This window comes from Lipophrys pholis (assembly GCF_963383615.2).
Source record: "Lipophrys pholis genome assembly, chromosome: 16".
NCBI classification, from domain to species: Eukaryota; Metazoa; Chordata; class Actinopteri; order Blenniiformes; family Blenniidae; genus Lipophrys; species Lipophrys pholis.
In genome coordinates, this window is record NC_137634.1 from 15704205 (window position 1) to 15732030 (window position 27826).

General features: G+C 41.0%; 1 protein-coding gene across 4 annotated transcripts; it reads left to right on the plus strand.

Annotated features, from left to right (window-relative positions):
• Positions 1-413: 413 nt before the first annotated feature.
• trim3b (tripartite motif containing 3b) lies at positions 414-26995 on the plus strand. 4 transcript variants are annotated; one of them, XM_080483597.1, is made up of 17 exons: positions 417-614; positions 15864-16039; positions 17625-17754; positions 18060-18170; positions 18312-18463; positions 18713-18893; positions 19097-19198; positions 19374-19472; positions 19938-20090; positions 20254-20632; positions 21118-21221; positions 21345-21512; positions 21600-21768; positions 22293-22334; positions 22992-23062; positions 23156-23296; positions 24766-26995. In XM_080483597.1, the coding sequence occupies exons 2-17, from the start codon at positions 15894-15896 to the stop codon at positions 24916-24918; spliced, it is 2301 nt and encodes a 766-aa protein (XP_080339723.1). In that variant the 5' UTR covers positions 417-614; positions 15864-15893; the 3' UTR covers positions 24919-26995. The 4 variants fall into 4 exon arrangements, with proteins under 4 accessions (XP_080339725.1, XP_080339723.1, XP_080339722.1 ...); XM_080483596.1 differs by lacking the exon at positions 417-614 and adding an exon at positions 11681-11874; XM_080483599.1 differs by lacking the exon at positions 22293-22334 and having other exon boundaries at positions 414-614.
• The last annotated feature ends 831 nt before the right edge of the window (positions 26996-27826 follow it).

The following is a 27826-nucleotide window of genomic DNA, read 5'->3' on the forward strand; positions in this document are numbered from 1 at the left end:
CCTGCAGGGTTAGATAGTTCATGTCTTCTGTTTGTCCCATCGCTCTCCCTGCACCTACACTATGTGAGCAGAAAGAACAGGTCAAAGGACTTGTGTTTATGAAGCTGAACAACATTTTCATATGACCAGCTTTTGTCTGAAAGTTTGGATGTTACTCTTTTACACATGTGATCCAAAATGAGGGAAAGGAAAGGTAAGAGTGAGGACAGGAATTTGTGAAAAAAAATAAATAAATCTATCTCTTTGTTGCCATCTCCCCTTCACTCTGCTCATCTCTTACATCATTGGCTGATGTAAAAATGGGAGGGGGTTAGATTATCCAGTCAGGTTGTACAAACTCCTGGTATCCCCCCCCCCCCCCCCCCCCTCTCTCTCTCTCTCTCTCTCACCACTCCCTCTCTCCCCCTCCTGCTCACACACATACATGCGTTGCAGCCAGATCCTGATCCCACACTTACACACACTCCCTGTTCCTGCCCGCTGTGTCTCTTGACCCTCTGTGTCAGGTGCGGTCTTTGCTTTGGTAATGTCAGCTTTTGTGAACGGATATCACTCCCTCTGGCGGGGGCCACGCTGAAACTTACCCGCATCTCCCTTTCATCTGACAGGAACCTGTAAGTCTTTTTTTTTTTTTGTCTCTGACACTTGCTCTCCCTTCTTGATCTGTCATCCACGCTTTTCCAACATGCACTGTTTGTTTTCCTTCCAATCAGTGGAGGGTGAGAGCCTCTCTCCCTCTCACGTCTCACTCTCCCTACTCTATCACTCTCTCCTATCTTCCCTACCTCCCGTTGCTGGATGCACACACCCTACGACGTTGTATGTATGCAAAATGATGCTGCAGGCCATTTGCTGGCCTATGATTTGCTTTGAACTGTGCAGCATAACCTAAATGCGTTTAGCAGATGTGTATGTTGAAGAATGGGATGCATGATTGCAAACTAGACTCAAAATGTATTTTCTCGCTTGATGCAATAAGCTTTAAAGCAAATTATATTTCTGACTGTCAGTATCACATGACAAACTTACATTTCTTTTTGCAGATTTTTTTCAAGATTGATGTTTGTTGGGATTATGTCCTAAAATGGATTGATATATGCCAGTACCTAGAAAGTTTTCCTGTGTTGAATACATTCTAGAGGGTTTCACACCTCATCATTCAGCCATGGGGTCTCATTTAAACTTTTCCAAAGACAGGGTTGATGGTGATGTGCGCAGAGCCTCATGTTGTCCTCAAGCAAAATTTCTATAATTAGAACAATATGCTGAGGGATTCAGTAGATGACTTCATCAGAGGTTTGCCCTCTTATGTGTGCATGTGCGAAAAGACAGGAGCGATGAGTGAAGTTACTTTTATAAAAGATGGAACAGTGATCCGGGGCAACCTCTGGTCACTGTGGGGGGGGAGTTTGAACTGGAATGTCCAGCTGGCATGGGAGGAATGTCACCGGAGCTGCAGTGGGAGGGAGGGGTGGGAGCCAGGCGAGGAGAGATGTCAACTTAACTGTGAAAACACAATGCTGCTGGATTTTTCTGCCCCATTTGTGCTGGAGCAGTCGAATGTAGTTCTCTGACCTGTTAATGTTAAGATGTTTCTGCACCGTGGACACATTTATCACAGTTTCTACAATGTAAATGCTGAATCAGGTATCGTAGAACGTAGCAGGTTTCCTCTAAAATCCTAAAAATCTAAGGTGAGATGTGAAGCCATGTACAGGCACTTTCAACTGCCGTATCTCTTGAAAGACATTCTCATTTCTAAGAATGCATGCACCTGCTCTGTGTTATACCTGTCACTTAATAAACATGAGCAAACAGATCTATGTTTGGCACTTCAGACCTTCCAGTGGCATCTGATAGCGCAAATGACTTGACACCAGCCAGAATAGTCCTGTTACATGGCAGCTCTGTGTGTGTGTGTGTGTGTGTGTGTGTGTGTGTGTGTGTGTGTGTGTGTGTGTGTGTGTGTGTGTGTGTGTGTGTGTGTGTGTGTGTGTGTGTGTGTGTGTGTGTGTGTGTGTGTGTGTGTGTGTGTGTGTGTGTGTGTGTGTGTGTGTGTGTGTGTGTGTGTGTGTGTGTGTGTGTGTGTGCACGCAAAGGTGTGCTGCTCTCTTTCATCTTCCTTTCAGACCTGATGTGATTGTGTTGCCATGGGTAACAGGTACAGAAGTCTTCTACTGTGGATTATCAAACAACTGTTTCTGTCAAATGTATACACATTTTCCAAGGTTTTTTATTATTTGTTTTGGAGTCCATTATTGGGGATCAAAGATCATTGTAGGGGGAAAACGTGTTCGTTGACACAAAAAACAAAGAATATATCAAATGAATTCATTCTAAATGGTACTCTGGAGAGGAACAATGTTTGAGTGAAGTCTAATTAAGCTACGAGTTCCTGGGAGAAATGCAACAGTATCAGTTGGGAATTTTGTGAGGGAAGGTAGGTAGATTATTGATAGAACTTGTGAGGACTTGTTTTTCCTTTTTCTTTTAATTTTGTTAGATTTTTTTTTTTGTACTTTGCTCCACAGTCACTCCATCAATAACAAGAATACTGGTGAACTGACCAACAAGATCAATGTGTTCAACTGCTTAAAGTGATGCTTTACAGACATATGTATCGTGGTTAGTTGATCTCTCATGGTGGTGCATCGGGTTGTTTTTGTCATGGGTTCAAATCCAAGTGGCAGCAGGGAAGTTATTATTGGTGAAAACAAGCCAAATGAGCCATTTGCAGTTGCACTCAATCGTAAAAAGGAGTAACTGACTAGATGCACATTGTGCAGTTCAGCTTCTCCCTTTTTGAGATAAAAATCTCCTTTTCGGTCGACATTGGACCATCAATGACGCTTGCTCTTCGCAGCAGTGTCGCATGTTCTCCAATATTCATTCTTGTTTTCCAAACATTTCCAAACCTACTGAGTTGTCTCTGTTGCCGACGACTCGTGTAGTGAAATCTGAGTGACTGAGCAAAGAGATGCAGTGATGTCATTTTGGATATATTTAGACAGATCCCTCAGGGGAGCTCAGTAATAGTACACACCATATTGTGTGTGTGTGTGTGTGTGTGTGTGTGTGTGTGTGTGTGTGTGTGTGTGTGTGTGTGTGTGTGTGTGTGTGTGTGTGTGTGTGACATCCATAACTAACAAAATAAAACTTATGAATAATCATTCTTGTGTTTACCAGCTTGATCTCGTTCTTAATTGGATTGATTTACTTCGCCACAAAAACACATTCCTCAATAGATTGATTGTTTACTCATCATTTTTCATAGAAAGACTTAAGGTACTAAATAAAAAAAAAATTTGCATTTGCATTTGCACTAAAGAGAAAATGTTTATATGTCTTCTTCAAGCGCAATTCATTGTTCTTAACCTCAGTAAATATATTCAGCATACCAATTACACTTTTATTTATCAATGGCATTTTTCTGCAGCTGACAGTGTCGATCAATGCCTAATTCTTATGCGTAGCCTATAAGAAAGTCTGACATTTACTAAACTGGCCAAATGTCCCGTTGATGTTACTGTGTTTCCTCTCTCGACATTAAACCTTGGAAGTGTTGTTTCATTACTTTTGGAGAACACACTCAGATATTGGCGATACTGCTTTAACTGTGTTCGGGTTGTAGAGTGTTGGAACATCGTGCTGACTGTGGATAAAGACAAGGAGAGACAAACAGTCACACACACTGCCATTCACACTTAAAGTCCATAGACTCACAGATAAACCTCAAATGCATGTTTTTGGTCTGTGGGAGCCAATTTAATTAGAGGAGGATATCCATGCATGCCCAAAGAAAAAAACATGCAAACATGCTGGAGGGCCCAGTCTGAACTCAAACTGAGGATCGTCTCATTGCGACGTGTAAGTGCAAAACCACTTCGATGCCTGCAACCTCTTTAAAAATGAAATCCATAAATAAGATTGTCATGTAATAATATTTCCGATAACTGGAAATCAGAGGCGTCATATTCTGGTGAATCTGTGGTGTACAAACAGCTGAGTGATGGCATTTAGTTTTTCCATAAAGTTTTAATGAGTATCCCAGCATTGCTGCGGTTTAAATAATTCTACAAAGCCAGCACATTTAGTGTCGTATTCTGTTTAATGGTGAAGCATGAAAAACCATAGATCTAAAATAAATACAGGACATACATACTTACATGAACAGAGAGTTTCTAACTTAGTATTTACTTCTATTTTGAATAACTCTGTGATACAAATATATGTTAATCAAATAAAAACAACAATCTGGTAGAGCCTCCTGAGTGAGCTCTGGCAGCATCCATGAAATATTTTCTTTTCCACTGATATCTCTTTGCTGTAATGATGTGCCGCCGTACCTGCATGTTTGCATGCTGGATTGTGAGCCGTCGGCTAATATGTTGATACAGGCAGTTCCTGCGACACATTCCCACACAGTCTGGCTGAGGTTGGGGCGGGCCGCTGAGTTCTGATGTGTTTGCGTCAGTGTGTCTGTTGACAGAGAAGAGAAGAAGCTGTTTGATGTTTGTAAGCCACGGCATCAGACATGTCATGGGATTTCACATGATCAATGTGTTTTCTTGGAACGTGTTCGCCGGCAGATCAATTTGAGTTTCAAAACTTTAACCCACTTGCACAGCTGCACTTAACTAAAAAGACAGACTATAGACTTGAATGTAACTCCACATTAAGCCCCGCCTGTACACTTCTTTGATCGTGTTAAGTGAGGTTGTAATTTATTCAAATGTGTTTATGTTCAGGCTGCTTGTGATCTTGCATCCACTACATAACCCTGCACTCTTTCAGGCAAATAATTTTGCCTTATGAGGCATAAACAATATTATTCATGTCTGTGTGCACTGTGCATAACAATCTAAGACTGCAGACGTCATTTCAGTGTGCCACCTTTTTACAGTCCGTGCCCCGGTAACAAAATTACTCTCGTCACCCTCCTGATCCCAACATCCATCAAACAACAAAATCTCTTCATTTAATATTCATCAGATTGTTCCACAGCAACCAAAACCTGATCCTTAAAACGTGACGCTATCTATGCTGCACGTGATCTTAGAGGAAAAATCATGTAGAGCGTCGCTCTCAGTGGCAGCTCGGCTTCACTTGGATTTTAAAATACATTTGTTTGATGTGTTTTGTCTGGTCTGGCGGTGAAGTAGCTTCAATTACCTTGAGAAGGAGATAGATTCAATCCCGCCTGCAATGAAAATATAACGCAGCCAAAGAATGGATAGCTGGATCAGAGCTGTGGTTGGTAGGTGGCGACACTCAATCTATATATATCACCGGGAGTTTATTTTGTCCTCCAAGAGTTTTTATACATCAGAACCAAATTTCCTGTCGTTTGAGTTCATCTGGAGTGATTAAAAAATATATACATTTTAAATCCTCTGACCTATCAGCATGACGAACAAATGGAGTTTATAATCCCCCTAAGGAAATTAACCCCCCCACCCCCACCCCATGTTTTGAATACAAATCACAATACTCATTTATGAGTCAATGACTCTTAAAATGAGCAGCATGAGAAAATGATCTCGCTCGCTCAGGTAAGACATGTCGCTCATTCCACCCTCAGAGATAGAAAAGGAAACCGTCTCTCTCTCCTCCATTTGGCTTGATGGCGGGTCGGCGTTAGTGTTTCTCTGATGTGAAGGACAAGAAAACATAACGCCCGTGGCTGAGTGCTCCTGCTTCTTCTGTTGCAACTGATGTGTTTGTTTTCTGGATATTTCTGCTCTTACATAAACCACATTGTTGACCTTTACTTTCCAGAAGCTCCCAGATGATAATAAACATCTGAACTTCCCGCTTGTACAAAATAAACAACACACTTTGACACAGAAGGCCTGACACACTTTAACCTGACGGAAGAAAAAAAAACATCATTGTGGTCGGTTCCCGCTGTGCCAGGAGAGGTGGAACTAACTGTTTATGTTAATATATGTTCAGCTGACAGCGCCTGTTCCCTCATGTTATTTAAAGAAACAAATTATTTCAGGATCAGATCCCTTACCCTGTGGCACATGCTCCTCTTTCAACTGAAATCATTCTCTCTGCTGGGAAGGAGAGTGAAAGTCTTGAGAGAAAGAGGAGAAAGGAAAAAAAAAATTGTGCATCATGTAATAGCCAAGTGTACGCACTTTGTAAATCATGAAAAAACATATGGATGATATTCAGTTTTATGTTTGTGCTTATTATTGTTTTACTTGCTCGTGATTATCTTTTAAATGCTGTACTCTTGTTGGTTGTTGAATCTTTATACTAGATTAATACATGTAAATGTTAAGTTTCTCAGACATGTTGCAGTTGAACTAGAGATAGTAGTTTGGATTTCAGATCTCACAAATACACATTTTTTTTTATTTGCTGTTTGTATAATTAGATGTTCCACCATCACTATTACCCATCACATTGTGCACCATTATACTGCAGGATGTTCTTAACTTGGGCCTTGTGTCAACAATGCAGAGTTATGAGAGAATACCTTGCCTTGCACACTTCTGTTTTAGCTTTGTAGGGGCTCGACAGTGCAAGTATTTCACCTCCATTTGCGCCTATAAACAGATTTAGGAATATGACTGGAGCCATAAGAGACATTGTTTTTGTCCAGGGTTTACCCTGCCTTCACCCTGTCACCTGGGTGCACGGACAACTCGCCCACGGACAACTCGTCCATGACTAATTTTTTCAGCATTATTGATGGGACGGATGGGATTTCAAAGTATATTTGACACATTTGGAAGGATTATTAACTATACTTGACACAAAAAACCCAGTGCCCCTGAGGCTCTATCGACTCTCTCTGTTCGAATAACTTCTGGATATGAGATGGAAGATTATAATTATGCGCCTTAGACGTTACAGCTAGTGTATTAAGGTTGACAATACTTCCTCATATTTCCATGTCATAACTCAGATATGGAAGAATGAGGGAGTTATATAATAAGTCGAGTGAATTTTGATCTAATACTGATCGGATTTTACATATTATGCCAATATTTTTGGTGAATTTTGACTTCAGGATATTTCTATGTGGCTTCCAACCGAGCTTTTCATCCAAAGGAATTCCTACAAATTTATTTGCACGCACTTGTTCAATTTGTTTACCATTAAGAGAATGGTAAACAAAGACAAACAAAGCCATATGATACTATACTAAATATATGTGGACATATACTAGATATATGAAAAACATATAAAATATCACTTACAAATAATAGTATGTGAAAGTACATTGTACAGGATTTATTTTCACAAATAAATTGTGAAATCTCATCCGTGGACGAGTTGTCCAGGGGTTGCAGTTTTGTTGACCAGTTGTCCGTGGATGAGTTGTCCCTACAGTCGTCACCTGGGATCGCCCAGCTCCAGACCCATGAGAACGTCAAATAAAGTATAGAAGAAGAATGATTAAAAACCAACTGCAATAAAATCTAATTCCGATTTAGATTCTCATTCTGATATACAAAATGTGAAATTTTAGACGTATTTTTTTTCAGTATCTCTGATCTCTGAATGGAAACTGTTTATTTCAATTCATAAGCACGAAGTGGAACATTCCCCACTCTATTTACACTCATTCACACACCTGTTTTCCCCGAGGCCATCTGTGATGTAAAGACATCTGGATAACATGCATTTGAAAGGAAGCTGCAGTCCGGTGATTTGCAAACAGCCCTGTGTTCACAATGAGACACCAAACGAAGGGCTCTCTTCTACAAAACTATGTGCATATATTCGAAAATGTCCACAGTCAAAAAAAAAGAAATCATATTAGATTTATGATGTACTTCCATATTTAGAAAGAATAGCCAAGACTCTTGCTGATTGTTCCCTTCTAAAAAGCTGTCCTGCCAGCATTATGGAGGCATCTTCTTGCCCCCTCTTGTTTCTAATTCTTAACTTTGCACATCATCACACATGCTGACAAGCATTGAAAATCACAATAACCCTGAGGACACGCTGGTCATGCTTCAGAAATTAAGGCTTTCATACTGTATATGAGTGAGATAAGTGCACGCAAAATAAACCCCAGATGTCTAATTTATGCACGGTATCATGGTTGAGGAAAAGGTTAAGGAAAATGTTTAGCATGCACGGTGCATTCGCAGTGTTTCTGACTAAATTTTTTGCTGGTCATCCGAGGATCGCTGTGCTTTTTCGCAGAGCGTGAGCCGTTCAGAGCACGTGCCTGCCAGTGGTGTGAAGAGGATGAGAAGTGATCGCTCTATATATAGAATTTATATGTATGTGGAGGCTTAAGACTGGCCTGTGCAGAAGAACGGAGGTTTGCCGTGCACGTTAACGAGGGTTACACTGGCTGGTCTGTACACGCCATTCTCTTTCTGTACGTGTGTGCGTGTTGTGTATTTATACCTTTGTGAATACTTTTCAGAGATTTAAACTCTTAGAGTGAGGCGTGTGTTCTTGTCTGTGATTGGTGGCATTAGAGTGGCTCAGGGGCAGCAGCAGGAGGTGGGCTATAGTATGACTCAGACTCCTGCAGCTGACTCTGTGTGTCTGTGTGTGTGTTAAGGATGGTGTGAGAGTGTAACACCATCATGGTAATCCCCAAGATCTCAGGATCATGCTCTGTTACACAGGAGGCTTCGTTATTCATTATATGCATTATATAGTCTATTGTATCCATGCATCCACCCATCCTCCTTGATTTTCTCTTTCACCTTCCTGTTGAATCTTGTTCCATTCTGTTTTTCTCCCTCCTATGTTTTTTGAACAAATCTATCTTGTTATGTGACATTAACTGTCACTGTTTGTGAGAAGCTGTGCACTAAAAACTGTAACACCTCAGGAAATCTAACGGAGCAAAGCTGTTGAGTGATTCTTTGAAAATATAATTACCTCTTCATTCTCTGAAGTAATTCCAAATTTTTGTTGTGAAACTTCCCTATCATCGCGATCATTACAGTTACTGTTCCTTCTTACAGAAACGCCGGAGCAGTAGCAGTCTGCTTTAAGTTGTTTACATCACATAAGACAACGCACTCAGCTTCCTTTATTTTACTCTACTGTACTCTAATAAAACTAAAATATGGACCGAATCTGAATCTTACTGAGCATATGAATGTTAAAAGAAAACTCTTCCAAGGACTTGTTTTCTTCTTCAAGCTAAAAGCTTCAAATATTTCTTTAAAAAAAAAAAAAAAAGGCATGGATGGGAATCTCTGAATGTACTCTGCCATAAGCCATGATGTCATATTAGTTTTCCCTGTTTGCTGCGTCTTTCAACTGCACCTCCAAGATAATGTAGACCTGTTTTATTGTCATTATGATTGAACATTTGACCCCAAAACTGTAATCACATTTGTTTTTATTCAAGCTTGATTGCAGATTATTGCACAAATTTAACTATTTGAGCAATATATGGATGTATTTAGATTTTATTGATGTGGACTCATCAGAAAGATGCAGTGAGTGAGTGGCTCTGCACGTTTTCCCAAGTAACTTAACAAATGTGTAACATGCTGCTGGATTTTGTTGTATTGAACCATTGTACTGCGCGAGTCCTGTGGTTACGATAGTGACTAGGGTATGCTCAAAAAGATCGATGTCTCAATTTTCTGGGAGATTCTGAATTTTCTTGATGGTATCAGAATTCTTAGTGATGAGAAATATACAGACGAAATAATGTCAGCGTTTACTGGATATATGGAAAGTTCTCTAAACAGATATGTTTCATTGACTTGACTCCACTAATCTTTCACTATTTGTCAGCCTGTGACAAAAAAACACGCAACATAATGATATCATGACTTGTTGACTTCTGGTCCATTGTGTTTATGTGTTTTGTAAAATTGTGGGAATTCTGACAAACAGAAAAGGTGCAAATTTGCATCAGCATATTAGGATTGCAACTATGTGGAAGGACCAGTTCAAGAGGCATGTTTCACTGAAAGATTTAGAAGGATAAGAAAATGAAACAACAAAATAAGACCGGAATTGGGAAAGAAAAAAAATATTTAGTCATTATTAAAGCAAAAGAAAAGAATTGTATCAAAAGTAACTTCAAGAGAACGAAATAAAGCCAGATAAACTATTAAAATGACAAAAACAAGGTAAATATGAATTTTAACCTTGAAAGAATGGGGACAAAATCACACAAATAAAATAAACTTCAATGATTAAATAAATTGAATTACATTAAATGAAATTTAAAGTATTTTGGAGAAAAGAGTAATCAATCAATCAATATTGGTATGTTTTAATCCCATGACCCATCACTAGATAGATAGATAGATAGATAGATAGATGGATGGATGGATGGATGGATGGATAGATAGATAGATAGATAGATAGATGGATAGATGGATAGATGGATAGATTCAGCAGAAAGCACACTATTAAACCAATAATGCAGCAGACTGTCATCCCTGCAGTTCACTGCAGGGATGACAGTCTGTTTTTGTTTTTTTAAAGCTTCCCACTCTGGAGTGTGTCATTTGGTATATCGGTCATGTCAGATAGCCTCTTTTTCTAGTCACAACATGTGGCACTCAAAACAAAGTATCCCTACCTTGTTTGTCGAAATAGATTTTGTTTGGGAAGTTTGCCACAAACCTCCAGACTGAGAACGACAATCAATGTGTTTCAAAGCGGTATGAAAACAGTGAGTCGATTTAAAAAAACAAAAAACGATGGGCACTGATGTCATTCTCTGAGTGGTCCCTTCATCCTCTTATCCCCGAGTTCCTGTTACGCCCACCACTGCCGTCTGGCCTGTGAGTTTATTCTGATGGGATTTTGAAAAAGGTATGTGTGGGTGTTGAGTAAGTTCAAACGGGGTGGAAGTGAGTGGACGATGGCTCCAAATCTGCACAGATTAACTGTAGATGGATGTTTTTGTCTGACAAATTGTCACCTCTCGCTCCAGATTATAATCTGATTGCGTCGTACGGGCATGGGGCATAAGGGATTGAGGGCAAAAGGATCGCATGGCAAGACATTTTACTTGAAATTTCATAATGATAATTCCCTTTTCAGTATTAAAGGTCTTTCTTAATCCCTGCATGTGTCTAATTTGATGCTGCGGTATAACATGAGGCGGAGAGAGGCATATGTTCTACTTTTCACATTTGAAGTTTTTTCAGGGTGACATCATGAATTACGTAACGGTGTTTTGTTTGGCTGGCTGCATGCGTTTGAGAGTGTGTGTGTGTGTGTGTGTGTGTGTGTGTGTGTGTGTGTGTGTGTGTGTGTGTGTGTGTGTGTGTGTGTGTGTGTGTGTGTGTGTGTGGCTGGCTCATATTCCCTCATAACTGTAACTGGAGAACAGATGATCCAAGCCGTTTGATTATTGTTTCAGCCACAAAAGCGGCTTCATTCAAGAACTTAACCTTCATCGTGTCTTTTTCTAACAAAATCTTGGGGTGTTGACTTTAGTATTGCTCGGTAGATTCATGCCTTTTACGCTGCATGTTCCTGGATTCAAACCTGCTGTCCTGACAGTTTTTGTCTGTCTCAATCTCCGCCCTTCACTGCCTCCGGCCAGTACAAATTGTTGGCCCATGATGCAATCTATCGTCTCCACTAGTATACATTTTCCAGCCAATGAGAGCGCGGCAGTTGGAGGGTATCCAGCCCGCTCGTGCTTGTAAACATCTCTCGCAGTGGGAGGGACTTTCAATTTAACATCCCACCGTGCGTTGTCATCCTCACTCTGGCTTTTCTCAGCTTGCGTTGCACAGTAAAAAAGAGGAAAGGAAGAGCGGTCAGCAGGGCCGAGGGGCACGGACGACAGTCGGCATGAGTGTGTGAGTCAGGGTGTGTGCCGGCTCCTCGGTTGCTGCACTGACTTCACACCGAGCCGCCATGGAGCCTTTCAGACTGACGCACTCCACTTTTGTGACAGTAGGTAGCCGCTCTGTCAGCTCCCAATGTCCTTCTGTGCTTGTTTTGTGCATGTGCGACTTCACACCATCAGCTCATCTCTCATCGGAGTTTGGTGTCTGAGTTTGTGTTTGTACACTCTGTCAGCAGGTTTTCGTTGGTGCTGTACAGGTGCATTACAGTCGGAGGAGGACAGAGGGGATGATAGTCTCACTGCAGAAGTTCCCTTCTGTCTTTCTGCTCGCCAGGGCCTCAACTTTTGAAGAAGAGGTTTAATTTCCTCTTGCTTGCTCCTTTCATGGGACTTTATTTCTGTCTGTGCTTCAGGAGACAGCGCACGTTAACTGTGAGGCCTCTTTGGTACAGTAAAGCAACAAGCTGAGGTTTCAGTTCTGAGCGAGACAAAGAAAACAGTTACTTTTGTACACTGTAAAGCCAACAGTGAATGGAGGCATTGTGTATTAATGGCATGGGTGCTTGGTTTTTTGTCACACACAAGCCAGCTGAACACGCACACACATACACACGAATACACACACAAAAGCAGTTAGTTACATATGCAAATGCTATAATCCTGAGAGTTTTAGGAATTACACAGACTAAGGTCACTGGCAACATCACTGCCATTATTACTGTGTGTAAAATGGCCCCGGAGAATTATAACACGTTTCATGTTTACGGCGTCAGCTGACAGCTCGCTGCACGTTGTCCTCTCATCTGAACTTTCTGAGGCTTCCTGCAGTCCTGCCATTTCTCGGCTTTATCCCATCCTGCTGTCTTTAAAATTGCAGAGCTTCACGTCTATATCTTCATGCCGTCACTCACTTTAAAGCCTGTCAGTTAACTGGTCATGGCGGCTTAGATCATGACAGCCAAGCGATTTGGCCTATTTTGGATTTTAAGTGAGCATGAATGAAGACAGGACCGAGTTTAAACAGTCTGCTGAATTTATAACTGTGAACATGCACTGGAGCGTTCACCCTTGTGCATGCATGCATGCATGAGTGCCACATGGGTTTGTCTAGTTTGTTTCACATTTTGGCTCAAACGCACCGCGGCTTTGCAAAAGGAGCTAAACTATCAGCCTTAAGAAAATGTAAAAGAAGTTGGATTCAACTCACTTCATTTAACCTGACTGATGCAAATCAGATTATTTTAGCATGATGTCATACTATTTGTTTTTGCTTTGTTAGATTATTCACTTCTTGTGTTCAACCAACTCAAAATGTGTTTTGAAAGCAGCTGGTCACCAGCTTCCACACTGTCCAGCCATCCTAAGACCACTGGTCTTTTTTTAGCTTCACTGTCATTGCTTTCTCACCGACCCACTAATACATGCGTCCCTTTTTAGCCACACGTCATCACAGATGATACTAGTTAAGTGTGTTCTTTTACAAAATGTGAATGGCAGATAAGTGTAAGACCTGCACTTAAAGAACACAACATTTTCTGTGGTTGAATTCACTTTAATTTCAGAATATACTGAACGGGAATTCAAGCTGCTTTGATGGCTGGATACTGTTGAAGTGCCAGTTAAAAGCGCAGCATTTATAGAGAACAATTCATCTTTGAATTCACACAATAACATAAGCTACTTACCTCTAATCATTTCCCTCAGCTATTCTGCCTGTCCCTAACCGGAGTGTGAATCTGACATGTCGTTCTCACGGTTGACAGCTTAAGACGTGACCTTTACTCTGCCAGTCGAATGACTGCATGCCACCGGATCCTCTTTGCATAAAGCGGAAAGATACAGCCTGCCCTCTTACCCACACTGAGGACACGTTTGTGTGTGCGTATAGTGTGTGTTCACGTCTACCCAATGGGCACCGACTGACATTAGGACGCGGGCAGAGATGGGACATGTGGGATTGAGCGCCGTATTAGATCCAGCAGTGACAGATGTGTAGACAGGAGGGGAGTCTGGTGGGGGATAATGATCGTCACTGTGATTCTGTGTGTTCTTCTGGATCACTGTGTGTGTCTTTTTGCGTGCATGTGTGCATGCTACAGTCCACTGTATAGCTTACAACACACTGTTATGTGTTCACTCCTGCAGTTGTGTGGGAACACGAGTGCACGTCTGTGTCTGACGCATGAATAATACATGTGTTGACCTACTGAGAGAAAATGGCTGAGCTACATTTCTGGAGCCAGTTTGCAACACATGTATAAATAACATGTATTTCATTTCGCAAGTGTGCCAATTTGAACTTCAGGGCAAGTCAAGGGAACAAAATAAATGTTGCTGTGCCCTCATGAAATGTATGCGTATGCTTTTTATTTTACCGCACATGATGTAGCCTTTATGGGACCGGGCCAAGTAGAAGCAGCAGTGGTCTGTTTTACCCGGCAGAATATCCATAACATCCAGGTGCATCTCTATGACATGGCTCCTCTATTGTGGTCATCTTATATAAAAGAGTTTTGTTTTTGTTTTTTTGCTTTGCTACTTTTGATTTTGCATTCAAGTTAAATAAAATCCGCATGCACAGATGTTCAGTTTACACTACAACCGGCGGGCTTTTTGCAAACATTCGGTTATTCATGGCCGTCCCGCGAGGGGTTAGTGAGGAATTCTGAATCAAATAAATATATGATGCGTAGTAAACAAAGGCTTTGTTTTTTTAATCTAATGTGTTGTAACAGTTTTAGTTTACCAGTGTAAGTAGTTCCTACTTGGCACTTTGTTGAAGGATTTTACAGTTTGAATCACCATTAAGAAACAAAACATGCAAAGAAGAAAAGAAAACCATGTAAAACACACCTTTTAATATTGAGCAGGAACAAGTACAACATATGGCCTAGCAATTCACAGAAGCCCTCGTTTTTCATATTGGTCAAACAAACTTGCCTGAAACTCAATGAGATGTCATCCAAGTATACAAAGAAATGTTTCCGCACTATAAGACTAATATTACATGAAGCAAAAACAAAGGAAAATGTGAAATACAAAAGCACCGTGTAAATGTGTGTGTCGACATTTGAATTACATGTGTTGTTTTCGTCATGTTTTAGTCAGTTGACTGGTCAGACGTCACTACATATCATCTTAATAATTAGAAACTCTGTCCTATTTTGATATAAGGTCATTAAATAGACTGTGAAAGAGGGCTTGATACAAAGTCATGTGAAATAAATAAAAGTAATGGCTGTCCACTGGCTCTGAGTTCAGTCAAAAGAATGGTTTGTGTTTGATAATCTGGTCATTTTAATACAAGAAATATTCATAAATCTTAACATTATTAATAATGCATGGGTTTTTTTAGATGACCGCTCTACCAACCGAGCCACATTTTCAAGTGATTGTGTTAATATTATTTTTCTGGTCTAACCCTAACCTTTTGTACATTCAGTTTAATTTCACTGCCAATCTTTCTACAGGAGAGTATATTTATCCAATGGAATTACACTCAATCGGATTACTCCTTAGACATTAGTATTAGTAGACATGCTGATGTACAGTTACACAAAGAAAACAGTCATTTAGTCACATGGGAATATGTGCGTATGTGTGAAGATCATAGGTGTAGCTGTGTATTTTTAGTCTGTGCTGTGTACCTGTGGGCAGAGAGGCTTGTTTTGATCAACTATTGTGGCTTTAGAGTACGTCAGCATGCGTTGATTATTACAAGGCCATAGTTTCTTTTCCTCTTTCTCTTCTGAAGGGGTTGTTAGGAACTGGGACATTAAAAACAACCCAGAAGCATGGCCATACCTGTTTGTCTGCATGTTGTGTTGCACCCTGAGGACTGCAGCTACATGCCGTTCTCAAGTCTTTGGCAGATACTGCTTGTGCGGTATTAACCTAGAAATAACGGCACAACAATGGACACGTTTTTGTACCGATCGAGGAATTAAACAGCTTTGTTAACTGTGGTTCCTGGTACCTCCCATGTGAAGCTTGCCGAGCACAAATCCAACCTGAAAGTGACACTCGGTGAGAAGTTGAGGCTCGACGTGATCGTTTTTACGGGCAGGTATATTATCTATGTTGTCTTTTCTTGCAGGTTGACTGCTGTCACTGTTGGTGGATGTAAATGTCCTCTGTCATGGCCAAGCGTGAGGCTGGGAGCACCAGTCCTGTGGTGCGACAAATAGACAAGCAGTTTCTGGTCTGCAGCATCTGTCTGGATCACTACCGCAACCCCAAAGTCTTGCCCTGTCTACACACTTTCTGTGAAAGGTAACTATGAATTTTGTTTCAATAAGAACATGAAAATGTTTAATTACCAGCACTCCCTTCCTGATCATCCTGGCCCTGCAGAGAAGTTTTTATCCACGTACTGTAGCTCTTAGTGCTTCCCAGTTTATTTCGAGGTAAAGTAGGATTCTTGTATATAGCAAATCCCTGCACACATTTAAACAGCTCAGAGCACTTTCTTCATTTAGTCGGCTGGGATAAGTGCATTCCTCAGCATCAGGGACCGTCAAGGACTGGAGTCTGAGAAAAGGCTCATTGTTGGGACACAATTACAACAGCTCAATCTACAGTTTCTCGGGAAAGACGACACCCCCTGAAGCAATATAACTGGAGCCTCTCCGTGCCGGGCAAAGCAGTGCAGGCTTTTGCGTGGCTCATTGTGAGTCCGGGTGGGATGCAGAATGACGGGGGCGGGCGGCTGAAAGTACAGAAGGAGCCCTGGATTATGCTCCAACCCAGTTTACTTGAAAATTTACGATCAAACAAATATTTATGGAACAGTTTTAAAAAAGCCGAGCAGTACGCAACAAATCCTTTTTCCAAGCAGTGTGGGGGCATTTGCCTAGTAGAAGGCAAGTTTAATCCCTGGTTTAACTGGATGGCATGTGATCCGGAGTCCTGCTGAGGTGAACAGATTTTTGTCTGCGGCTCCACATGACGTTCCCCGACAGATGTTTGATAGTGGAACAGGTTTATTTGGTTCAGGCCTTACTCGGCTCGTTTTGATTGGTAGAGTGATGGATCACCTAATTTGGCTCTTTATCTCCTCTCTGAGTAATTTTGTTCCACTAAGATGTGGCGTTGACTAACAGTTTTTTTCATACTTCAAGTGTTGTTTTGCTACTGCTCTTAACCTCTTTATACAATAGGGCAAGCATGTGACTACTTGCTGTCACTGTGTTGCTCAAAAAAAGCCATTCGAAGTTATTAGTCCAGATTTTCTTATCTGTTTTATATTATTTCGCTCCAATAAAAAACAGAACAACAAAATTGTGCCTTTTTAACTTTGCTTTGAAAGTGTGGTTTCGACACGGCCTTAGGTAGATCACATTGTTGTCATGGATCTCATTTCTTCTCGGAAACAGGTAACCTACAGTTTCTGAAGTCCTCTGTGGTGTATTGAATTAGACGAAATAGCATTTGTATGCTGGTCTGGCAGCTGCCCAGACACACCACAACAGAAGCTTATCCTCGACACAGACTTTGGGTCTCTTACAGCATTAGCCACAGAATCTGTGATCAGAGGAGCTCGAGGAAAGCAAGCGTACATCACTGGCTAGACGGCCGGCGGGCTTTGGTACAGGACCGCAGTGTGATCTGCATATTGCTGCTGTATTTTGCTGACTGGGTTTGGTTATGGCCTGAAGGTGTCTGAAGATATTGATTGCCTTCCAGAGGGCAAGCAAGCCTGCCTGACATCCTCAGCCTCAGTGGGAAGGACCTGTGACACACACACATTGAAACTGATTGACACGTTCCACTATTTGTTGTGACACAAGCACTATTTAGGCAATGTGATTAGAAACAAACTTTTGCTTACTCCTATATGTTAACTCCCTCCCTCCAGTTGTCTTCAAAACTACATTCCCCCAGAGTCCCTGACCCTCTCCTGTCCAGTGTGTCGCCAGACATCGATCCTGCCAGAGAAAGGAGTTTGTGCTCTGCAGAACAACTTCTTCATCACTAATCTCATGGAGGTTTGGACTTTCTGTCTTTTTTTTTTTTCTCAATTGAATGTCTTCTTATCAAAAAATAAATAATGAGGATTTACTTTGAAATTAAGTTTTTCATCATAGATTTTGATCAAACGGATCAGTTTATATGGAATTTAGGTGAAAAGTATAGGATGCCCGAGAGGATCGAAATCTAATTACATGTCTATTTGCCCTTGGAAGAATGAGTCAACACTGATTAAACCTGCCAAATATTACAGACAACCACACGCCGCACTGGAAAGAATAAAACAGCAGCTAATTGAGAAATTTATGATGTTTTGGACCAGGTCCTTCAGCGAGACCCCGAGTGCTCTCGACCGGAGGCGAGCAGCGTGCTGGAGTCGGTCAGTGCTGCAGTCGCAGGGAAGCCTCTGTGCTGCCCGAACCACGAGGGAAAGGTGAGAAACACGTTTCTGGTGTTTCACCTTGGTCATGATTAATGTGCCTTTACTGTTTGTGTTCAGTACAGCTCAATGTGAAGGAAACTGAATCCAAACTCCCGAGTAAAAGATCTGACCTCAGTTTGTCTCCCTCTGCAGGTGATGGAGTTCTACTGTGAATCATGTGAGACCGCCATGTGTCTGGACTGCACAGAGGGCGAGCACAGGGAGCATGTGACCGTACCTTTGAGGGATGTTGTGGAACAGCAAAAAGCCGCATTGAAGACTCAGCTGGATGCCATACACAGCAGGTAGGGACTCGAACCTTTGCAAATCATTAGAGGATGTCATTGGCTGCTTTAATGTTGTTACACAGATCTTCAGTGCTTCCCAAATGTATGCATTATAATGTTTTCCATTATATAGTATGAATCTGTCGTTCTTCAAAATCTTCTTCTTTGTTAGGTGTTTTTTTTTTTTAGATATAATGTTTTATGTATTTTTAGTGCCCGTTGTACACTTTTTTTAAATATACAATGTCTTTGTGGGTGGTATTGCAGACTTCCCCAGCTAACGGCTGCCATTGAGGTGGTGAGCGAGATCTCACGACAGCTGAACGACAGGAAGAATGAGGCGATATCAGAGATTACAAGTACTTTCGAGGAGCTGGAGCGGGCGCTGCATCAGCGCAAAACAGCCCTCATCACGGACCTGGAGAACATCTGCAGCTCAAAGCAGAAAGTAAGTGATTTTACCCATTGTCATAGTGCTCATGCATCTATTTGTTCAAGCACACACTTAAAACCCATCGCTATACTGACATATGTATGGTCTGGATATGACCGAGGAAATCTCTCATATTCTCATCCCACCGGCTTTGTTCACTTCTTCTTCTCCGCTTCTCTTGTTTCAGATTAACTTTTCCTCTACTTGTTTTCACACAGGTTCTACAGGCACAGCTTTCATCCCTTCTTCAGGGAAAGGAACACATTCAGAGCAGCTGCAGCTTCACAGAACAGGCGCTCAGCCATGGGAACGCTACTGAGGTGGGCTGGTAAATTGTAATTAGCAAACTCACAATGAGGCTGTAAGCCATGAGGGACTCCGACCTGGTGGAGGATGTCTGTTGTTCAGTAATTGAAATGTTTAGTGTTGGAAGAAATAAGAGCAGCAAATTTCAAAGAAAAAGATGGCCGGATGTAATGACGGTGTGGTCTGCAGGTGCTGCTCGTACAGAAGCAGATGAGCGAGCGGGTAACAGCGCTGGCCAGGCACGACTTCCCAGAGAAACCACATCAGAACGCACACCTGGACTGTCAGGTACCAACCCATGTTTCGTTTGTTGACTGTTTGACTGATATTTCCTCATTTTTACGTGATGAAACTTCATTATGTGATCAGCACTTAACTCACAGGGAGAATATCCCCAATTCATGTTTGCATGTTATGACCTATTTTCTGGCACTCTTCATTCCTCACTTGGTTAATAGAAACATGCAAGATATCAAATGGTGACTCTACATAGCCTGAAAGAGTGAATGTATGTGTCTGCCTCTTTATGTCTGTACATTTAAACCTTCTGTTTTCTTTTCATTTCTTTTTGATGACACTTTTACCAATGCAGTAAAATATATACATACTTTTCCTTTCTTTTTCTTTTCTTTTAGGGTTTAGTTTTTTTTAAGCATTCAATCAAAAACTGTAAAAATGTAAAACGACCTTATGCAGTAATGAGGTATAGTCTGAGTGGACAGTACTGGACATCCTGTCTGTTCTCTGTTCCAGGTGGAGACCGAAGGTTTGCGCCGCTCCATCCAGAACCTGGGCGTTCTCCTCACCACAGCAGCTGTTGCTCACACCACCGTGGCCACAGGAGAGGGACTCCGCCACGCAGCAACCGGGCAGCATCACACCATTACTGTGACGACAAAAGACAAAGTACTGATAATTGATTCTGACTCAGTTTTACTGTTTGGACCAATATGTTCATTTGCTGTATAAAATCCACATTTAGACTTTATTGTTGACGTACAAGTTCAGCAAAATGTATTTCTGAGGGCATCTTTATCGATACATATTGATCTAACACTTCTATGTGCAGGATGGAGAGTTGGTGCGGACAGGAAATGCAGTTTTAAAGGCAGAGATAACATCAGCTGATGGGAACCGGATCACAGAGGCAGACGTAACGGACAATAAGAATGGAACATACGAGGTGGGCTACACGTTACGTACCGAGGGCGAGTACTCGTTTGCTCTCCTGCTGTATGGACAGCCAATACGCGGCAGCCCCTTTCGCCTGCGGGCGGTCAAGCCGTCAGACGTTCCACAATCTCCAGATGATGTGAAGAGGAGGGTGAAGTCCCCCAGCGGGACCGGGGGCCACATACGGCAGAAAGCTGTGCGACGGCCCTCCAGCATGTACAGCACCACCAAGAAAAAAGAAAACCCCATTGAGGACGAGCTGATCTACAGAGTGGGTAAGACAATTAATCTTTAAGAGAAGCCTCATAGATGGAAAAGTACATAGTGTCATCTCCAGGAACGTGAATTATATATGAGGAATGCACAATTTGATATGAACCAGTTTGTCTGAGGGTCAGCATCTTCTCCTCAGATGGAAATCTAATGTATTTAGATTTAAAATCATCTAGTTCATAGTGTATTATAAAGAAAAACAATAAATGTGTCTCACTCACACCAGTACATTTTTTTTTCAAATTTTGTAGTAGAATTTTTAAACTTTAATAACAAAAATGAAAGCCTACATTCGCATGGAAGCGACAAACTCAACCCCAAAAATCAAATTTTATAATGAGAAGTAATCCAGAGAATAAATATTTTTTTGTGACGACTCCAAACCCAAATGGACCTTGATGGAAGACACATTATACAGACACACCTGCACCAGGGAGGAAAAGCTCAAATGACAAATTGAGTCAGTCTTTAAATGTTCTTGTTTCAGGTTCCCGAGGCAGAGAGAAAGGCGAGTTCACAAATCTACAAGGAATCTCAGCTTCGGGTAACGGCAGAGTGGTTGTGGCTGACAGCAACAACCAGTGCATACAGGTGAGACAAAATGGGAGAAGTCAGAGAAGTCAGAGCAGTCAGTTTATTATTATTTTATATTTATTCATATTGTGGCTGATACAGTACACTCAATATGGGAATCTCTGATGGAAATGATTTCAGATATTCTCCAATGACGGCCAGTTCAAAATGCGCTTCGGAGTCAGAGGTCGGTCCCCTGGACAGTTGCAAAGACCGACCGGTGTCACTGTGGACCTGAACGGAGACATTGTTGTGGCCGACTATGACAATCGATGGGTCAGCATCTTCTCCTCAGATGGAAAGTTTAAGGTGGGAGCTCAGATCGCTTATTTCCACATTAAACTGACATTCAGGGGCGATTTCCACTGAATAATTCAATGTTTTCCTCCATCGCAGAATAAAATTGGTGCAGGACGGCTCATGGGTCCCAAGGGTGTGGCCGTGGACAAGAATGGACACATCATCACTGTGGACAACAAGGCCTGCTGTGTCTTCATCTTCCAGTCCAACGGGAAGCTCGTGACCAAGTTTGGAGGCAGGGGGACGTCTGACAGACAGTTTGCGGGTGAGTAGGAGCAGAGTCGTCTACAGCACAACCTTTTTACGCTCTGAAAAGAAAGCGTTGCCTCCTTTTTCGGCTCTGCAGCCTGTCACAGAGCCAGTGTTTCAAATGGCTTCAAAGACAAAGCTGTCACATTGTTTTGCTTATTTAACAAAATATATGCAAAAAGAAATGTGGTTACTTTATATAGCATTTTTGAAAGTGTTATGAAATATGATCTGCAGCTATTTAGTATTGACATGAAAAAAAAGCCCATATGTTCATGCCATAATTTGTTAAATTGCAATTAAGAATAGCAGCTAACAGCACTTTATATTTCTCAATAGACAGCAGTGCATTAATCCATATATTATATAGGCCTGTATACTGACTATGCATGACGTAAATCACTGCAGTGTCCTTCCAGTTCCCTCCACAGACTGTACCTGTGCTGACCACTCTACGCCACTTTCTTCTTTTGCTTCTATTTATTTCTGACATCCTATTTTGTTTTCCTTTCTTTTCTTCCTTTCTGTTCTCCAATTCAGAAAAACTTGGCCCAAACTTAAATAAATCTGGCTCAGTTTTCAGTAAGTACTAAGTGTGGCCTTGCTGCAACCTTAATCCCACAGTGCAGTGCCCTCTGTCTAACCCGATTCCCCGATCATGTGTCTGACCTCCTGAAAAACGTGCACTGTTGAGACATTTTTTGACCTCGAGTTGTGCCTGCGCTGTTATGACCAGATACACGTGAATGACATTTTAATTTCACAGAAATCAATATTTTGTCAAGTGCATTTTGTTCTTGGTGGAACGCTGCAACAAAATGATCGGTATGAATGATTTTCAGTTTGAAACTAGTGACTGTTCCTACTTTTCTTTTAGATGATAGATACCTGCAGAGCTCAGTGGTGGGATATTCAGCCAATAAACTTGACAAAAATAAGGCTTCACATGGTGTTTCTTTTGAAGCTGTATTATCAGAGATGAGGAAATGCTTTGATTTAGGACAAAAACATACTAACATTTGTAATCAGGATAGAAATGATTTTCAAAATGTTTTGATTTTGAGTCCAATAATGTAAATTTGCATGAAAAGACTGATAATAAACAATTAAACTTTGAACCGTGACCAATTTGATTAAATAAGGCTATACTTCAAGCAAAATCTGTTAGAGTTTTAGTTATTAAAACTTACTAACACTCCAGCAACTTCCACTCTCATCCTCTTCTTGATCTTCATCCAGGTCCGCACTTTGTCGCAGTGAACAACAAGAATGAAATCATCGTGACCGATTTCCACAATCACTCTGTGAAGGTAGGACAAACAGAAATCATCTTGGAGGTGACGGTGCCTCTCACTCAATGACTATGGCTCCAGTGGTTGCATTTTACTGACTTTGCGTCCCAGGTTTACAGTGCTGATGGGGAGTTCCTGTTCAAGTTTGGCTCTCATGGCGAGGGCAACGGGCAGTTTAATGCTCCCACTGGTGTGGCTGTGGACGCTAATGGAAACATCATTGTAGCTGACTGGGGGAACAGCAGGATACAGGTGAGACAGGTTGTACTCAGGGCGATCAGAATATGTTGAACTTGTATAAAACACTACCCGTGTGCGTTGGATGGTCGTGTTGAGTCACATTGTGTTTTGACTGGCTAATAATGAAAACACGGGATGGAGTGTTTTCAAGGTTTTTTTTACTACAATGTAGGTACAATAAAACAGCACCAATTTATTGTATTTCACTGCGCGTGTTCATATCATCTTCACAACAATATATATTTGAAATTATGAAAACAAGCTTAGTATGCCAATTTAGTTTCCTTAGTTTCATATTCATATTCCTGCATCCACCTCAGTTTAGTGAAAAGATAGAAGACAAGCTACCTGAGATAGACAGACACTAATCCTGTCTGGGTTACATCTGGTGCACTGGGTGAAGCATTAACACTCCAACAATAGAAGTGATGTTACAGGAAGTTACATTAGCAGCTGTTTACTTACCAGCCTAGAAAACACTGGCAGGGTGATTAATACTCAACTGCTTTCTCACCAGAGGCTCTTTTTTTGTGTGGGAGCAGAAGGAGGAGATGATAGTCGTCACTTAATGAAATCATCAACATTGTTCAGTTTCAGTCTTTCCCATTAACAACACAGTTGCGAGAGTGACTTACACCACCCAGTGGTGTAAAGTGGTATTACATGCCAGGGTGTCTCAGCATTTAGTCAGGATGTGAAACCTAATACACTTACTTGTTTTAAACTATTTTCGGAAAAACACCTATTATACCATAACTTTAAACTGATGCTTGAGATTTTGTAGCAAATACTGTTTAATGTTTTAAAATAACTTGCCACATTTGAGGGAATCAAACAATATGGATCTTGGCTTCACTATTAAAGAACGTTCAATCAATTTCAAATAAAACTCAAACAACATGTATATTTTAACTAGATACATTCTGAATCATGCCTCAGCTGAAAAACACAATTTTTAATGGGATGTAATTAAGGTAAATACCTTGTTGGTAAAACTGCAGAGAGATAACAAAAGATAAGAGAGAAGATAAGTACTCCATCAAATATCAACAATTCAGACTCAAATATTCTACATTGTAAAATCAAATTCAAAATTAATCTAACACAAAAAATGGCATTTTAAAATGACAATACTGGGTTTTCTGAGACACAATTTGTTTAGTCAGTAGGCAGCGCTGTGAGTCCATGAAAGACAATCCAAAGGTATGTGAGTGTTGTGGGATGAGGACAGATTTATGGCCTCTCGGTTACTGGAGGTCAGGTCAGAGGGTATTTAGTTCATATCTGTCAGGAGTCCACCTGTTTTTGAAAGAGGATTACTTACCTTTAAGTGTTTTTGTTGGCGCAAAATAAGAAGACAAGAGCCCAAAAGGTTATGGTGTAGATTGCAGCTGGTATAATGTGTGTATTTGACTCTGATCTTTGTGTGATGATAGAAATGATTATTTTAACGGTCAGTGTCTTTCTTTTTCCTGTGCCAGGTGTTCGACAGCACAGGGTCCTTCTTATCCTACATCAACACGTCAGCAGACCCTCTGTACGGCCCCCAGGGTCTCGCCCTCACCTCGGATGGACACGTGGCCGTTGCAGACTCTGGCAATCACTGCTTCAAAGTTTACAGATATCTGCAGTAGACTGGAAGAAGACGGGACTGACATCTTCATCTTCTGCTGAGAAAAAAATAATCATGGCGGCATACTGCTTGTAGACCTTGAGCTGCAACGTGCCTGCTCAGTCATCAGAGGTCAAGACATCGGTTTTATATCAATTCATGACCCAAAGTGTAACACAAAGACATACACACACATACAAAACGTTCTAATTGCAGTATATTTTAAAGACAGAGTTGTTGTTCTTATTGGTAAAATCTCCAGGAACTGACTTCATGGAAACTAATTTTTTTTCTCAGGAATGAATCAATCTATGATTTGATATTTTCATGTCGTTGAATACCATCAATTTTTCCTTAAACTTCGGCTCGCATTGGTAACAAAATCCCCGCCTGAGAAATGGCCTCTGTCACGAGGCAAATCCTCTCCATTTCTGTGTCGCTTCACCAAGAAAAGAAATACCAAATTGGTGTCAGGCTGCAGGTTGGTTTTGTTTGAAGCCAATAACCAGCTAATAGAGGTGAAAGTGATCCCCAAAAAAGAACGACTGTTTTCATTGCCTTAAAATGTTAAAACCCAACGATACATACAGGAATGTGTCATTCAACAGGAATGGTTTCTTTTTCTCTCCTGCTGCAATCTTCTCCGTCTGACAGACCACTGCACACCTTTCATTATTTTTTCTCAATTCAGTCACGAGATGAGTTGACGTGTATGCAGTTTTCATTTTATTTAAATTTATTTCGGGTTTTGGTTCCCAAAGACGAGCGTCAAGAAGCACAACAGTGAACATTTGAAGCAGCTGCAGCCCAACCTGCTGGCCTTTCTCTCCACTTGCAACCAAAACAAACTGATATATGACCCTTTTAGTTGTCGCACTTTCACGTATTCATACCCACAGGCTTATAGAGTTGTACATGTGCATATTTACCTGTATATATGGATCTGTTGTCCATGGTTATTTCACTATATAGCCTAATTATTCGAGCACTTAAGTGGAAACAAGGTCCCGCCAGGTAGTCGCCAAACTGAACGAGTGAAACCTCCGAACACATTGTTTGCTGCATCTTTCAAAAGATTTTTTCTTCGTTTATTTGTAATTTTCTTTTTTCTACATAATTTGTTCTACAAATTATTTTTTCTAATTAGTGCATTTGAACTGTCTCCTCTCTGCCAAACATTGATGTACATTGTAACTTGTAGCAATGGAAGCCGTTCACTCCTCCGCCTCCTCTCCCCGACGAGCTCGCGTCCAGTTCGACGGTGACTTTTCTCCTCCAGCCGAACCGCGTTGTTGTGAGTTGTTGTTGAACATTGCACAAAAATACAAATATTCTAAGAGTTATATAGTTTGCAAGAGTAATATATGCCTCTATGTATAGTTCATTTAACAATACCAGGAAGTGTACTGTATATTACAATCATATTCTCGTTGTAGTTGACAAGCACCTTGATAATGGATTTTCTCGTTGACTGTATGTTTTCATTTTGCTCAATAGTTCAACGTTTTGAATAGTTTTCTGTTTTTGTTCCTCGAGGAACACAACACCAGCTGATACACAGTGACAGAAAAAACATTTTCACCCGACTTAAATTCTCCGTCACCCGATTCATTCTGTCTTTTCCTAATTTATTAGAAACCCCCTTTGTAATCACAGACTATCTTCCTCCCTCGGTTGATCGGGTCTCTTGTGTTATTCCGATTTTCCTTTCCCTGTCGATGCCTCGTCGTTTTTTCCGTCACTGACATATCTGTGTGAAATAACCAAGACACGTGAGAATAAACAGCTATTGTGTAAACGTTTATGTAACTATGGAAAAGACATGATTGTAAATTAAAGAACGGCACTGTCGTGTGCACAACCTAAAATCCCTTAATCGAGGTTTTTTTTTTAAATTTATTTATTTCACACCGGTTAAAGTTTCTTTTTGTTTGTAATCTAAATCCCAATATACAGGTCAGATTACCCTATATGGGAAGTACACGACAGACCTCTTGATCCATTTTCTCCTTTCTAATATCTCCACGTCATAAGCAGGTTGTTTTGAAGGCTACAGCAAATGGAATTCTCTTCACATATTAAACTGTTTTTGACCCATTCGTACGCCACTTTATGGCCATTTGAGTGGCCCCGTCATTAAACCCACGTCTCTGTAAAGAGGCAGTGGAAAGTCACTACTGAGTCATTAGCAAAGCAAAAAAAAAAAAAAAAAAGTGGAGGAGAGAAATGTTTTCTCACCTCCTCCTTAAAATGTTCTTGTAGAAGGAAAAGTGAATCAGCAACACCAAGCTGTCTCCCAGGGTTGAATCAGGATGTTGGACCAGAATAGGAATAGAGATGAGGCTGAGAAAACAACAGGAAGCAACGGCTCTCTAAAATCCTCTCGTGTCTTGTAGCAGCCTCGACACAAGAGTCCTGTGATATTCATGAGAAGAAAATCACGTCCTTTTGGGTGGAAATTAAGTTCTCTGCGTAAGAGACTCATCTCTTCAAGCTGCCATCACACGGATCTTTAGTCAAATCTGAGTTCCAACGTCACGCAAGGAAACATCATGACGCCTTTTACGCAAATCATTTAAACTACCAGTAAATAAAATGCATAATCTTCTTAAAGTTGAAACAATTCACTTAGTTGTGCCGTCAACCTTACTTTAATCTATGTTTTGATATTTTTCCCTTCATTTAGTCAAACTTAAAACCAGATTTTATTACTAGAATCATTGGCAATGAATGTTAAATATTCTATTTTACACAGTGGATACCAGTCAGTCCGAGTTCAATGCCCAGTTCAGAGATTTGGATTCCAAGAGATATTTAAAGAAAATGTAGACCAAGTTAAACATGTTAAATGAAGCCAAATGCTCAACTGTGTGAAACGTGCGCAGACTAATGAATCCCCCCCCCCCAAAAAAACCTGAAAGTTTTTATTT

Coding starts and splice junctions, on each gene's coding strand:
- trim3b (XM_080483597.1), top strand. CDS start 15,894: ATGTCCTCTGTCATGGCCAAGCGTGAGGCTGGGAGCACCAGTCCTGTG. Junction 19,199..19,373: donor GCCATGGGAACGCTACTGAG/GTGGGCTGGTAA, acceptor TGTGGTCTGCAG/GTGCTGCTCGTACAGAAGCA. Junction 22,335..22,991: donor TAAATCTGGCTCAGTTTTCA/GTAAGTACTAAG, acceptor ATCTTCATCCAG/GTCCGCACTTTGTCGCAGTG.